General features: G+C 31.3%; 1 protein-coding gene across 1 annotated transcript in view; it reads left to right on the plus strand.

Annotated features, from left to right (window-relative positions):
• Position 1: 1 nt before the first annotated feature.
• LOC134286888 (general odorant-binding protein 70-like) overlaps positions 2-16,386 on the plus strand; it is a 20,675-nt gene continuing 4,290 nt past the window's right edge. Inside the window, exon 1 of the mRNA XM_062848584.1 lies at positions 2-85. Coding sequence (XP_062704568.1) covers positions 2-85 — 84 coding nt within the window. The remainder of the gene's footprint in view (positions 86-16,386) is intronic.

Consider the following 16,386-nt stretch of genomic DNA (forward strand, 5'->3'; position numbering starts at 1 on the left):
TATGAGGATCACGCCAAGGCAGACGGCGGAGAGCGTAACGGAGGAAGCGGCGCTGAACGGACTCGATCCTCTCAATCCCACTTTGGTAATAAGGATGCCATACAACCGAGCAGTACTCAAGTATTGATCGAACCAACGAGCAATAGAGTGATTTAAGGCAGTATACACTGGTGAAGTCTTTAGCGATACGAAAGATGAACCCCAATGTACGAGACGCTTTTTCCACGATGTACGAAACATGGCAATAAAACTGCAGCTTATCGTCTAGGATAACACCGAGATCCTTTATGCGATCCACACGTTGGATTACTTTATCGCGAAGCTTGTAATTTAAGATGACGGGGTTACGGATTCGAGTGAAAGTTATGATGGAGCATTTTTCTGGATTAACGACCATGCAGTTTAAGGTACACCATTGGTCGAAGTTGTTCAGATCTTGCTGAAGCCGAGCTGCATCGGAAGGGACGTCACTTCTCCTGATAGTATAGATGAATTATCTATATACTGTAACTCATTAAAGGGTGATACGGTCAAAATTTGGTCACACATTTTTTTTCATAACTTTAGACTGCGTACACCAAAACAGCTGATTTTTGGACCTGTTTATGGTATAAGCTACATTATATGTAGCTTATACCATAAAATTTTCATCGAAATCGATTAAGTATTGGTTGATATATAGATAAAACCATCGACCTACCTTTTTAAAATTTTGTACAAAGGCGCTCCATAGTAAATTTTCGGAAATTCAAGGTCAGTAAAGCACAGTTTTGATTATAGAACTACCAATACTGCTCCGATTTTTATCAAAATTTTACAGTATAATACTATTATGAAAATATGTTCTTAGTAAAATCACAGATATTATCTGTGGTAAAATTTTGAGCCAAACTGACTGGGTACCACCTAAGCAAATATAACTTTGTAACGGCTGGATCAAATTAAATGAAAATTTTACACAACATTTTGATATGTATACTTCACATACACAAAAATTTTCATTGAAATCGGTTAAGTATCTCTGTCTTAAATAAAACAATAAAAAATGTGTTCTTATTTGTGAATTCTCTTTGCACAAAAATTAAAAATTGCAGATCTCAGGGTTCAACAATATCTCCGAAAATACTAAACCGATTTTGATGAAAATTGTATGGTACAAGCTACATACATATTTGAAGACATGTTTGAAAATTGAGTTTCTGCCAGCTTTTCTCAAAATTGGACCTCTGTGTGTCGGCGCGGTAGAAAGTTGGAAAATGCGCTTCACCGGAAATGGACTTTTCCAAGATCTATGTGAGGTAAACATCTCCGGAAGTCGGGTGCTGCATCGAGTGCATCGCAAAGATTTTGAGAAAAAAATACATTTTTGGTTAAGTACTATGTGAAGTGCATTTTTAAACTTTCTACCGCGCCGACAATAAAAAACCACGCACACATTTGCTTGCATCCCCCTTGGACGGAGAAACTAGTTTGTTAACATTTTATGAACCGAAAACAGTAATTTTATTACTTTGCTGCACTCTGAAGCAGTTAAATCGAACTTTTAAGTGCCACAGAGATTTTGTGGGGTGTGACTTGATTGTCAGTTGATAAGTAAATCTGTCAAAGTGAAATTTGAACGATGATGAAGAACATTTTGGCTAGCTGCTGTTTTGGTGCAGTTTCCTTTGTGATACACAAAACTCAAAAATAGTGAATTCGTGAATGAAGTGAAATTGAAACGTCAAATTTAGCGTAAAATTATTCGATTTTTAAAGCTATAGAGGCTTTTTATTCATATAGTTTAGATCTTTTTGCTTCCATCTTATTGACAAAGGTAAGTTGAAATATCTGCAATTATTGGCTATTTCCCATCTGATGTGACGAGAATTAGCGCATACGCTAAAGCAGATTTCTACCCTAGTTCGGGATCGCCAGTCTTTTTCAAAGGCCTGGATCACGCCCCTAAATAACCCTGGGACCCCCATACTATCGGAATCCCTCTGGAGTGCCCTTGAAACCCCATAAAATGTACAGTTATGTGAAGAGAAAGAAAATCGACCAGTCTTGCTAACAGTTTAAGTTGTCTGTGGTTTAAGGTTTGCCATTACTCAACAATTGTATCATGGATGATAATGAAGGTATGATAAGACTAGGACACATTCTACGGGCCCCGTATCATCAATACCAATTTTTCAAAGTTAAGTTATGACATATTTGACATTTTTATCACATTCTACATTACTTTTGTCATCCAAAAATGTATTCGACATGATATTAGTGTGACAATAAATATAAATTGAACGACGATTAAGATTAACATTAAAATCGTGATTTTAAGTCTTTTAGGCACACTTTTCATCCAAACTATCGTATTTCAAACACCAACACAATGATTTTTCAAAAGTCTTCCATCATTTGTAGATAAATATATGTAGATTGTTTAGCATAAAAAGATTTTTAATCGGAAGACTTTACAACTCTGAAGTATGACTGATCATAGTATGGGTTTTTATTGCGTTGTAACGTCACGAAAAATCAACATTTTTAAATTTTATTCAAATACGGAAAATGTTATAAATATGAAATTTTGAATACTCTTTGTACTCGAAAAGATCTTTCAAATGAGATTAAAAAAAATAAAATCGGTTCACGGAAGCCTGAGTTTCACCTGGTTGAAGTTTGCGTTGTAACGTCACGAAAAAAAGTTCTGAGGAAAAGACCAAATCTTTCTGGCTTGGACGGCTTCTGAATTGGACAAACGTAGTTCTATATTCAAAACAGTTTCGTTCTTGTTGTGTATAAGCTCTTTTTCGATATATCGTTTATAAATTGCGTATCATTGCCGGTTAATAAACTACGTAGACTTTTGAAGGACGGAGGAGATGGTGTTTGGCCAAAATCTACGATGTAATTGTACTGCGATATTGTAAAATTTTTTAATCGTAATCTAATATCACTCAAACCGAAAATTTCTGTGATATGAGTGGCCAACAGACGAAACACTGACGAAATTACAAAGTTATTAAGTTGGTCAAAGACTTACAGTTGATGGATAGTTTGATTTAAAGTTCCACCATCAGGCGGCGCTAGAGAACTTACAAATTTTAAATTTCATACATCTCAGGATCCCTTTTACATAGAAATACGATTTCTTCGGCAAAGTTGTTTGGTAAGTAAAGGACTTGCAGTTGATTTACCAATAGATGCGAGATTTTGCTACTAGAATACATTAGTTTCCATTTTGCAAAAGCAGGCAAGGGATTAGAATTTCTTGAAAGTATTCTACAAGCTGGAACTTTTTTCACTTTGGACATATTGTATTCAAACCAAATTGAAATCAAAGATCAATATATCATTCTTAACTTTCAAAATTTAATTTGATTTGATTCACTTATTCCTTAGATATAAGAGTTAATAGAACACAGTCAAAAATATGATTCTGCTTAAAGCGCTCCATCTTAGTGCAGAGCTAACCAATCAAGTCCAAAATTGTAGAAATTACAGATAACTAGATGAGGAACTATCAGTCAAAATTTGAGAATTTTCGATATATTTTACAAAAAGTTACGGCTTGTTGAATGTGTTTTGGGTAATCAATAAAATTTGCACGCTTTTGAAAATTTGCAACTACCACCACTGTGTGGCAGACACTAATACCATACGGCTATTAAACTGAAAGTCTAGTGATCTACCAAACAACTTCAATAAAGCAACCATCTTTCCAATTAATCACGATCCTGAGATAAGTAAAACTAAAAATGTGTATGCTCTTTAGCGCCTCCTAGTGGAAGGATTTGAAATCATACGGCCCATCAATTGAAAGTTCTTGACCAGCCAAACAATTTTGTCGAGGACACCAACTGTCTAAATAGTTAGGATCTTGAAATATATGGGATGGATATTACGTCAGTGTTACATCTATTTTTGATGTAACAAGAATCTCCGACAAACAGACGTAACACCTACGAAATTGAAACTCATATATCTCAGGACTCTAATTACTTAGACTTAAGACTTTAGAATGTTGATGTCTTTGGAAAAGTTGTTTATCTTGTCAAGAATGTTCAGTTTAAAAGCCGTTTGGTTCATGTTTCTAACTGACTAGTGGTAGTTGAAATTTTGAAAAATCATGCACTTTATATTTCGGCACCAACATTTCAAAAGGGCGTAACTGCTTTTGCAACCAATGCCTTCTCACAGAGCTTTGGGTCGTATTTCATTCATCTCACGCAATTCACATCCATTAATCGAAAGAGGAGGGTTTTATCTTTCTATTTGTGCTAGTGGATTGCTCGAGAGGGATGGGATACGCTCCACAGCTTTGTGAGAAGGCATTGGTTGTAAATGCAGTTACGCCCTTTTGAAATGTTGGTGCCGATTTATTCAAAAAATATTCAACATGTTGTAACTTCTTATAAAGTGTCCAAAAATGTTGTCAAAAAATAGTTTCTCAACTAGTCAAAATTTGTTGAAAACATTCTTAGAAATTCTAAACTATTGTAAACTTTTAATTAGCGTCGCCCAGTGTGTCTGAATCTCACATCCAATAGTAAACCAGCTGTAAGTTTTGGACTTATTAAACAACTTTGCCAAAGACACTAACTCTCTAAGTAATTATGACTCTGACATAAATAGGATGGATTTTTTTGTCAGAATTAGGTCTATTTGTCTCTGGAATCACAGAAATTGATGCCCCTAAGTGGTATGCAGATCCTCAGGTATGTGTTGCCCAGTACGGAGGGTTAGCCTAACATTAGCCTAATGTGAGACTAACTGGCCAGCATGTTAGGCTAACTTTTTGTCTCACTTTTGCCTAATGTTAGTCTAAAATTAGACAGATATGACACACTTTTGTTAGACATGTTGCAAATTCGAAACATGTTTGTTAGTCTAACATTAGACTAACGTTAGACATGTTTTAGTATGGGCTGTTAGACGAATGTTAGGCATAGATTTTATGCTGCTTGTTTTCATTCCAGCTGTCATCCGAGCAAGAAGTGTGATTGTAGTAGTGAACTTTTATCGGCGTTCACTACTACAACCGCACTTCTGCCTCGAATGAAAGCTGGACGAAACATATTTAATAAAAAAATCGGAGCCTGTTTAAATTTTAATTTTAATTTTAATTTTAATTTTAATTTTAATTTTAATTTTAATTTTAATTTTAATTTTAATTTTAATTTTAATTTTAATTTTAATTTTAATTTTAATTTTAATTTTAATTTTAATTTTAATTTTAATTTTAATTTTAATTTTAATTTTAATTTTAATTTTAATTTTAATTTTAATTTTAATTTTAATTTTAATTTTAATTTTAATTTTAATTTTAATTTTAATTTTAATTTTAATTTTAATTTTAATTTTAATTTTAATTTTAATTTTAATTTTAATTTTAATTTTAATTTTAATTTTAATTTTAATTTTAATTTTAATTTTAATTTTAATTTTAATTTTAATTTTAATTTTAATTTTAATTTTAATTTTAATTTTAATTTTAATTTTAATTTTAATTTTAATTTTAATTTTAATTTTAATTTTAATTTTAATTTTAATTTTAATTTTAATTTTAATTTTAATTTTAATTTTAATTTTAATTTTAATTTTAATTTTAATTTTAATTTTAATTTTAATTTTAATTTTAATTTTAATTTTAATTTTAATTTTAATTTTAATTTTAATTTTAATTTTAATTTTAATTTTAATTTTAATTTTAATTTTAATTTTAATTTTAATTTTAATTTTAATTTTAATTTTAATTTTAATTTTAATTTTAATTTTAATTTTAATTTTAATTTTAATTTTAATTTTAATTTTAATTTTAATTTTAATTTTAATTTTAATTTTAATTTTAATTTTAATTTTAATTTTAATTTTAATTTTAATTTTAATTTTAATTTTAATTTTAATTTTAATTTTAATTTTAATTTTAATTTTAATTTTAATTTTAATTTTAATTTTAATTTTAATTTTAATTTTAATTTTAATTTTAATTTTAATTTTAATTTTAATTTTAATTTTAATTTTAATTTTAATTTTAATTTTAATTTTAATTTTAATTTTAATTTTAATTTTAATTTTAATTTTAATTTTAATTTTAATTTTAATTTTAATTTTAATTTTAATTTTAATTTTAATTTTAATTTTAATTTTAATTTTAATTTTAATTTTAATTTTAATTTTAATTTTAATTTTAATTTTAATTTTAATTTTAATTTTAATTTTAATTTTAATTTTAATTTTAATTTTAATTTTAATTTTAATTTTAATTTTAATTTTAATTTTAATTTTAATTTTAATTTTAATTTTAATTTTAATTTTAATTTTAATTTTAATTTTAATTTTAATTTTAATTTTAATTTTAATTTTAATTTTAATTTTAATTTTAATTTTAATTTTAATTTTAATTTTAATTTTAATTTTAATTTTAATTTTAATTTTAATTTTAATTTTAATTTTAATTTTAATTTTAATTTTAATTTTAATTTTAATTTTAATTTTAATTTTAATTTTAATTTTAATTTTAATTTTAATTTTAATTTTAATTTTAATTTTAATTTTAATTTTAATTTTAATTTTAATTTTAATTTTAATTTTAATTTTAATTTTAATTTTAATTTTAATTTTAATTTTAATTTTAATTTTAATTTTAATTTTAATTTTAATTTTAATTTTAATTTTAATTTTAATTTTAATTTTAATTTTAATTTTAATTTTAATTTTAATTTTAATTTTAATTTTAATTTTAATTTTAATTTTAATTTTAATTTTAATTTTAATTTTAATTTTAATTTTATTTTAATTTTAATTTTAATTTTAATTTTAATTTTAATTTTAATTTTAATTTTAATTTTAATTTTAATTTTAATTTTAATTTTAATTTTAATTTTAATTTTAATTTTAATTTTAATTTTAATTTTAATTTTAATTTTAATTTTAATTTTAATTTTAATTTTAATTTTAATTTTAATTTTAATTTTAATTTTAATTTTAATTTTAATTTTAATTTTAATTTTAATTTTAATTTTAATTTTAATTTAAAATTAAATTAAAATTGATTGAAATTGTCTGATTGATTTGTCTCTATGTAAGAGACTTTCAGCCCTTGGCTTTGAAATTGAATTGAAATTAAAGTGACTCACCGACACGATGAGGCCAAACTTAACGGAATCGGATTATGACTGGTTCCGGCGACAATACGACGAGAACGAACAAGACTTATTGGCCAGCAGCAGCGACGAGGCACTAACGGGTTGAACGACGGAACGACTGAAATGGTTCCTACGGGTTTAAACTAATTGAGACGCGATTTTTTTATTTCATTTTCTCGACCGACGAACGCGATTTTCAAGCTGCCGCAACTAACAAAGTTTTTTTCCACTGCCATTTGCTCAACTGACAATGATGCGCGAAAAAATCGAACATTCAGCATAAATTCGGAGATATGATTTATGCTCTCCAGCAATTTTCGATGAGCAACATAACTAACAAATGCCTAACAGTGTCGAACGCCTAACTTCCTCCGTGCTGGGTGGTACAATAACTGCTGCAGGCTTGTCCGCACTGAGCGCATGAAAATTCTGCTCTTTGGATTTACACCATCAAGCACATCATAAATTAGAAATCTTTTCATCTTATCAGATAGAAGGATGTTGGAATATTCTGAATGTCATTTCGAACTGTCAAAAAACCGCACCGCAGCGCCGCACGGGCCGTTTAAAGTGAAATTCACTGGAGTGTTTTCACCCGGGTGAAAATCTCTTTGCGCGCTCCGTGTGGCTCTGCGGTGCGATTTTTTGACAGTTCGAAATGACATTTAGAATATTTCAACATCCTTCTATCTGATAAGATGAAAAGATTTCTAATTTATGATGTGCTTGATGGTGTAAATCCAAAGAGCAGAATTTTCATGCGCTCAGTGCGGACAAGCCTGACTGCTCGCACATCTTAAAGCGTTTTTAATTGAATCAATGACATTGCATAAATTATTGAAAAAATGTTTAATTCGACGGCGTGATTAGTTTTATGCTGTAAAATCTAAATATCTGGCGGTGTGAAGTAATGAATGTCAGATGAATATGGGTGGTACTAGGCCGAAAATTGGTACCATTAACATTAAAGAAGGAGTTTTCATACTGCTAATAGCGTTAACTTGACCCTCCGAGCCATTTATCACAAAACGGATTTTTAATAGAATAAAGTTGCTCTTGGAGCAGTGAAAATAATGCAATAATATATCCACAAATTCGGGCAATTTTGTCTGATCATTCTGATTCAAAAATTATGTGCATTTTCGTGACGTTACAACGCGAGCAGAACCCTGTTTGAAAATGAACGGGCGTTGTAACGTCATGAAATGTAAATGTCGATTATCCAAAAACGAATCCGAAATGTATAGGTTTTATTTCACTGCATTGAGGAACAAACCAATAAATTTCTAACGTGGGAGAAATTTTCAGTTTAAAATAAAAATCCGAGCAAATTTTTCAAGATGGTGGTTGCGCGGTAGAGGGGGTCGAATTCTAGCGCGTTGTAACGTCACGCTACAAATACGCATTTTAAACATTTTTTTTCTAATGAAAACTAAATGTTAAACAGGTCAAACATATCGGAAATTTGTCAAGGAATCTGAATATGATAAAATATTTTTGAGGTTTACAGTGGTTTTTATGAATTATAGTGAAAAATCTGACTACGAATGCGTAGAAACGTTGTAACGTCACGGTAGAATGTGCCTTATCTCGACGGCGTGATGAGTTATATGCTGAAAAATTTAAATATCTGGCGGTGCAAAATAATGGATCTCAGCGTGCTAGTCTTTGGAACAAAACTAGAAGAATATGGGTGATACTAAACCAAAGATGGGTGCCGGTGTCATTAACCTTCATGAAGGAGTATTCATACTATTGATTAGCAATAACTTGGCCCTCCGAGCCATTTATCACAAAACGGATTTTCAATAGAATAAATATCCCGTTGGAGCAGTGAAGATAATGCAATGATATATTCACAAATTCGGGTAAATTTGGCTGATTATTCTGGTTCTAACATGTTGTGCATTTTCGTGACGTTACAACGCGAGCAGAACCCTGTTTGAAACTGAACGGGCGTTGTAACGTCACGAAATGTAAAAGTCGATTATTCAAAAATAAATCCGAAATTTGAATGTTTTATTCCATTGAATTGAAGAACAAACCAATAAATTTCAATGGTGGAAAAAAAATTCAGAATATCATTAAAAACCGAGCAGATTTTTTAAAATGTTGGTAGAGCGTTAGAGAGGGTCGGATTCTAGCGCGTTGTAACGTCACGCTACATATACGCATTTTGAACACGTTTTTCTCATGAAAACTAAATGTTCAATAGGTCAAATATATCAGAGATTTTACAAGGAATCCGAATATGAAAAAATATTTTGCGGTTTTTGCTCGTTTTCATGAGTTATGGAGGAAAATCTGACTACGAATGCGTCAAAACGTTGTAACGTCACGGTAGAATGTGTCCTAGACATTTTTTTAAATGAAATAACAATGACAATGTTTTCTTTTAAACAATGTTCAAAGCGTAAAATGATAGATATTTCCCTTTACTGGCATTTACCATATTTGCTGGTGTGTATGAAACATACTGGATAAACTTGTAATTAGGAAGCACGAAATGTTGCTAATTCTCAAATTTGTCAAAAAAATCGCTTTCTGTTGGGATTCGAATCCATGGCTCCGTATTCGCAAGATCGGCGCTTTAACTAAGCTACAGAACAAGTAACAATTCTGCGGAATAGAAAGCCAAATTGACTCCGAAGCCACACCGTGAACACTCCTTTTTCACAAACCCATCTCTCTTTTGGCTTAGATGGTTAAAGCGCTGGTCTAGCGAATACGGAGTCGTGGGTTCGAGTCCCACCAGAACTCTTTTTTTTTCACAAATATCATCTGTCAATTTGTCAATTAGCAACAATTCGCTGTTGCATGTCGTTGCCGGTGCGCATGGAAATGTATGGAGAAAACGTGGCATGGTTAACAAAACGGCAGATAACTTTTGAAAGGAAGAAAAAAGACATCTCCAATTTTTTGATGTTATGTAAAGGTCTAAGCTTTCAATTGATGCAAAAATTCGAGTTATAACAGTTTAGATGAGCCATTTGATCAAAATCGAGGGGTATGTAAAAATTGTTGTGGCTCTAACTAACGGGGGGTCCATCAATTTGACTAACCAAATGCATCTTCCTTACTTTTTTAGCGAGGACTTTCAGAAAATCGCCACCTTAAACATTTTTGAAGACAAGCTGTAAATAGTGGGCCGGTCTCAGCGAGAATTACCCAGTTTTTATAGTATGTTAAAGAGTGATGTCCTTTTGTGATGTGCACAGTTCTTGGAACTATGATGTGAATTCAATATTTGTGATCGGTTTGTCTGAAAAGCTAATTTTGATACAGCAATATCTTAAAATTTATCTTTAGAATTGTGCAGTTTTCGTGTCATCGGCGATACAAAATTTTCAAACAATTATTTTGTAACTAAATTGATATCGTGGTGGCACACATGCATACGCTCTACATCATACGTTTAAGATTATGAACATTGGCGTAGCTAGGGGGGATTCCAGGTGTGCCTGGCACCCCTTAGAATATATTCGGCACCCCTAGAATTTTTCCTAAAATTTTAAAATTTTAGTAAAAAGCAGTATGTTTTTTGAAAACCTAAAATTTAAAACTTCACACAATAATTCTAATATTTAGTAATGGCACGTGAACACAACTTAAGCGCACCTGGAATTACTTATATAACTGTTGTACGTTTTGAATATTGGTAGGAACAATCAATAGATTCTACATAGATTCCTCCAGAAATAACTCTATCTATTCATACAGTGATTTCTCTAGGCTTCCTTTTTGGATTCCTTTCGATATTGCTTCAATAAACTTCCCTTAGAATACTTGAGGCAGGCATGATGGGGTTGTACTTACTAGAATTTCTGCAGAGATTGAACCAGCAAATTCTGCTAGGATTTCTTTGGAAATTTTTACTATGATTCTTCTCGGAATTCTTCTAGGAATTCCTCTAAAAATTTCTATTGGTATTTTCTACAGGAATTTCTGGTGGAATTATTCAAGCAATCTTCCTGGGATCCTTTTAGAAGTTCCTCCGGTGATTCTTCCACGAATTATTTCAGAGATTTCATTCAGAGATTTTTCCAGAAACTTCTCATGGAATTCCTTCAGGCGCTTATATTGGCCTTCCTCCGGGAAGTGGCTTCTTTAGAGGTGTTGAGATAATTCCATATCCTGAATCTGTTTGCAAAACTGAGCCGAAATCCAAATTTTCGTGAATTTTGGTGCCCGGGAACCTATTTAAAAATCAATTTGAAGTTTGTATGGGAGCGATTTGTCGAATCACCCCTCGTCGCATTTTGTACTGGGTGGGGCTGTCAAATAGTTACCCAGCTGTCAAAAGGTGATTTCAGAAAATCTCTTCGAAATTGATTTTAGGAATAAAGTTCTAAGAATCTGAGAAAAATCATAGTGGCCCAGAAAAAGGTGCTCTTTCGTATAAAATCGAAAACTCGATACATTTTTCATAACCCTCAAGCAGTCGCGTCTTCCAGCAATGTCACTCCTCCTCTACAAATTCTCACTGTGGTACCTTCTGGAATTCTACTAGGAAAGTTCTTCCGGAAATTCTTCAGGAAGATCTCCCTGCAATTTTTCTATAAAATCCCTTCATTGATTATTTCATACAATTCTTCAAGGATATATCCAGGACTTTCTACAGAGGTTCTTCCAGAAATTCCACAGGGGATTTCCCCAAGAATTTCTATTGTCCTTCCTCCATGAATTTCAGCTGAAATTCTTCAAGCAATTCCCATTAGGACTCCTTCAGAAATACTTCTAGGGATTTCTCCTGGCATACTTGCTGCAATACTTCCGAGAAATCTTCCTGAGATTCCTCCAGAAATTCCTCCTGCGATTCCATAAGGAATTCCTCCAGTATACTTCTACCGATTCCTTCAAGGAGAACTGTAGGTATTCCTCCAAGCATTTGTTAGTGGAACTTCTCTTAAGATACCCCTTGCATTTCTGATTCTAGGATTTCTCAAGAAATTACTTCTATGATAGCTCCAGGAATTCTAAGAATTCCTCCAGATATTCCAACTGTGACTGCTCTAGCAATTCATGCGGTTCTTCCTGCTGTTCTTCCTCCAGAAATTCTAACTGTGGCACTTCCGAAATTATGCTACGAATTCTTCTAAAGCTTTCTCCTGGCTTTTTTTCTGAGACCTTTTCAGGCAATCTTTCTGGAATTCTTGCAGAAAGTCCTTTGGTTTCTCCACCAGGGATTTCTCGAAGGACTCATCCAGGAATTCCTCCAGAGATTTTATCTAAAGATTTCTCCAAAAAATCCTCAGAGAATTCCTGCAGAAACTTTTAAGGGCTTCCTCCAAGAATACCTAAAACAACTCCTCATGTGATTCTTCCATCAATTCCTCCAGAAATTCTTCCTAGTGATTCCTATACGAATTTATCCCAGCATTATGGCTATAGATTATTTCAGAAAATCCTCCTGCGATTCCTTCATGGCCTTCTCTATATATTCTTCCAGAATACCTCTACCGGTTCTTGCAGGGACTTCTTTGAGTATTCCAAGGGTTTTTTCTTTGGATTCATCCCAGCATTTCTGATGGGGTTTCTCTAGAAATTTCTTCTAGGATTTCAGCTGAGGTTTCTACAGTGATACATTCCAGAATACTTCTAAAAAGACCTCCTGAAAATTTTTCTGTGATTTCTTCAGAAACTCTCCGGTGATTCCTCCAAGATTGTTTATCCAAGATATTTTGTCCACGGATTCTCTCATAAATTTCCCATGGGATTCCTACAGGAACTCCTCTTGGCCTTCATCCAGAAATTTAAGCTGGATTTCTCAAGCTATTCCTGCTGTGGTTCTTCCAGTAATTCCTCCTAGAACTCCTCCAGTCATTCTTACTGTAATACCTCCCAGAATTCTTCTACGGATTCTACTAAGATTTTTCCAGGGATTCCTTCAAAAACTTGCTGGGATTCGACGAACCAGCCAAGGGCTGAAAGTCTCTTTAATAAAGACAAAGATAAGCTGGGATTATTCAAGACAATCTTCCTATTAGTCTTGCAGAAGTACCTTCGGTGTGCCCTCCTAGAAATCTTTAAAAAAAATCTGGGATTTCTCCAAAAATTTCTTGCTGGACTTCTCCAGGCACTCCTCTTAGAAGTCCATAAACGATTTTAAAGACTCATCCAGGAATTCATGGATTACTCTAGAAATTAATCATGGTATTACACCTGGACTCATCTTGAAGGAATCCCAATATAAATCTCTAGAGGAATCCCTAAAAGAATTTTGAGAATAGTTGGAATTTCCAGAGAAATTCTAGGAGATATACTAGAGAAATCTCTAGTCAAATTTTATAGGAATGTACGGGAAAAACTTGTAGTCAATTAGAAGGCACAGAATGTTGCTAATTGACAAAATGAGAGATAAATTTGTGAAAAAAGAATCGCGTTCTGGTGGGATTCGAGAACACACGGCTCCGTATTTGCTAAACCGCAGTGTGGCCATTTCTTTGAAGGTTCCATCGGCATGGTGTTTTTTTATTTTTGAAAATTTCTACGGTAGTTTCATTGGAACCCAACAAACATTTAAGTTTCATAGGAGAGGAAGAAACCACTAATAAGCAAACTTTAGTTTAAGAAACTGATATTCAGCTTGTTACGTTTCTTGGGAATGCAATCAACAATTCCTTTGGATTTTTGTTTCTATATTTCATTCAATGGCTTTTCCTCCGTAATTATTTTAGCAATTTCTTTTTCAGTTATTTTGCAAATTTCTCAGGCAATTTTATCGTGATTACATTTAGAATTCCTTATAACTCAATTGTATTTAAATTTATTGCTTCCAAAAATTGCTGAACTGAAAATTCAGAAATTCTCAACTGGACTTACTTAAAGAAATCCTATGAAATTCACGAAAAAATTCCTAACAAATTCCCAAAGAAGTTGCCGGAAAAAAAATCCATCAAAATTATCTTAGAGATTTTGAAGTAGTTGCCAAAAGAATTAATAAAAAAAAAACTACTAGAGGAATTCCTGATGAAAATAGTAAGACTTTATAAAGAAATTGGCCGAATCCAATCAAGAAATAAATTTCCAAAATATATTGTGTAAAAATTTCCACAAACAAATTTTGAAGAAATTCCTAAAGACTTTTCCGAAGAAAATTTAGAAAGAATTCAAAAAGTGATTGCAGTGGCAGAATTTTTAAAGAACCGCCAGAGATTTTTTTCAAAGAAATTCCCGAAGGATATCTCTAAGAAAATTGCCGAATCAATTTCCAAAGGAATTACCGAAGAAGTTCCTAAAGTAATAATAAAAGTTTTCAAGATTTCCAAAGGATTTGTTGATAAAATTCACAAATAAATGTAACAATGCAAGTAACATCGGAAATGGCCAAGGTGTTCCAAAATCATCTGTTGAAGGAATTCCTTACATAATTACTGAAGAAATCTAGAAGAAATTGTCTAAAGAATTTATATTTTAATTATAGAAGCAATTTATTAAAGAACTTCCGAAAGAGTTTTCAAAAGAATTGATGAAGAAATACCTCATAGCATAGATAATGGAAATCCAAAAAATCGACGAATATCGAAACAAGTAAAATGACTTGCCGAATACATTTCCAAAAAAAAAAATGTGAGGATGTTCCCAGAGTCAATGTCGAATGAATCACCAAAGGCATCACTAAAAGAATTCCCAAAGGAATTGCCTCAAGAGTAATAAGAGAATTTTCAATTATCAATAGAATTGTTCACATTAACAAAACATCGCTTGAAAGACTACTAAAAGATTGGCGAAGAAACTCCCGAGAAAACATTTCAAAGGATTTGCTAATGAAGTAAAAAAAAAAACAAATAAACTGCTAGTGGAATTGCCAAAGAAATTTCCAAAATAATTTCCGATGAAATTTTCAAAGAATGTGTAAAAGGTTTTCAGTATCAAATTCCAGACATATTAACAAATAAATTCTTAAAGAAATTGCCGAAGAAATTTGCCAAATTCAAAGGAATTATTGAGAGATTTCTAAAAGAAGTCTTAATTCAAATAAATTGCAAAACAATTTCCAAATAAATTGCCGGGAGTATTTCCTGAGGCATTTCCGAAACAATGTTTTGCCGAAAACACAAATTTCTTTATAATATGATAGCACAGAATCATAAATCTGAAGAGAAAAATCGAAATTCGCTATTAATGTTGCGGTCAAACCAAAAATGCAAATATGTATTCTGATTTTACAAGTTCAGTGCCACAAAAGCTCAGCTTATTGGACGCAGTGGCATAATTTCTACAACATGGGAGAAAAAACTCTTTCAATTGTTCTTGAAAACTATTTTATAAGGGTTGTTATCATGCAATAAAACAAAGAAGATGTCACGATGAATACAATTTAAACGCAAATTTGTGGATATTTGATAGTTTCCGAGATTTACATTTCTAATAATTGCCCTGAAAATGTATTCTCAATCAATATATTCAATTCACAAAGGGGTTGTGATGATTGTAAAGTTCAAACTGAAAATACAAATTCCATGTATTATAGGTAATCAAGTTATCAAGTTCTCAAACTTCACATGGCGGCGAGAGTGTTAAGTCAGTACAACGGTTCGGATTTTTCAAAAACAAAAAAAAAACTGTTCTTTAAAATATAGCGCGTTTAAATTTTCGGGCTTATTTGTCCCGTGACGTAGTATATCAATGTACTAAGAAATTGAAGGTGGATCTATATTTCCTTTTGCAAAAAAAAGCAAACAACCTGGAAGCCACTGAAACTGGCACCCCTCAGTCACCCCCTAGGAAAAAATCCTAGATACGCCAATGATTATGAACTGAGAATTTATTAAGTTCCATTCATTATAAACTAGGTATTCCGAAACTGTTCAACATTTAGTGTACAACAATTAACGAATTATTCTGAACATGGAAAATATGTAAATTAGACGTAATTTTGTTCATCAAAATTTTAGCTCATGGATTGTGTAATCACTACTGCATGGTATTCATATATTTTTATCTGAATTATTTTTTCATAAACAATTATTATTTTCAAATACGGAACAAAAATAATGCAAGAATTATTTTTAAATGCGGAAGTTAGATATTACGGAGATTATGGAGATCCATCCTAAACACACACGGATAAATTTTCATTGAGAATTCCTCTACTTATACGTTTTTCAAAGCATCCATTGAATGCGATTGAAAATGACTTCTTATTTAAAACAACAAACTTCTTCATCAAATGCCACTCTCTTATGATTAGCCAATCATTTAAAAAAACAGTATCGTTGAACTATTCCTAACAACTTACAAGCATTTGTTGGCA

The sequence above is a fragment of the Aedes albopictus genome, chromosome 2, assembly GCF_035046485.1.
Source record: "Aedes albopictus strain Foshan chromosome 2, AalbF5, whole genome shotgun sequence".
In the NCBI taxonomy this organism is placed as follows: Eukaryota; Metazoa; Arthropoda; class Insecta; order Diptera; family Culicidae; genus Aedes; species Aedes albopictus.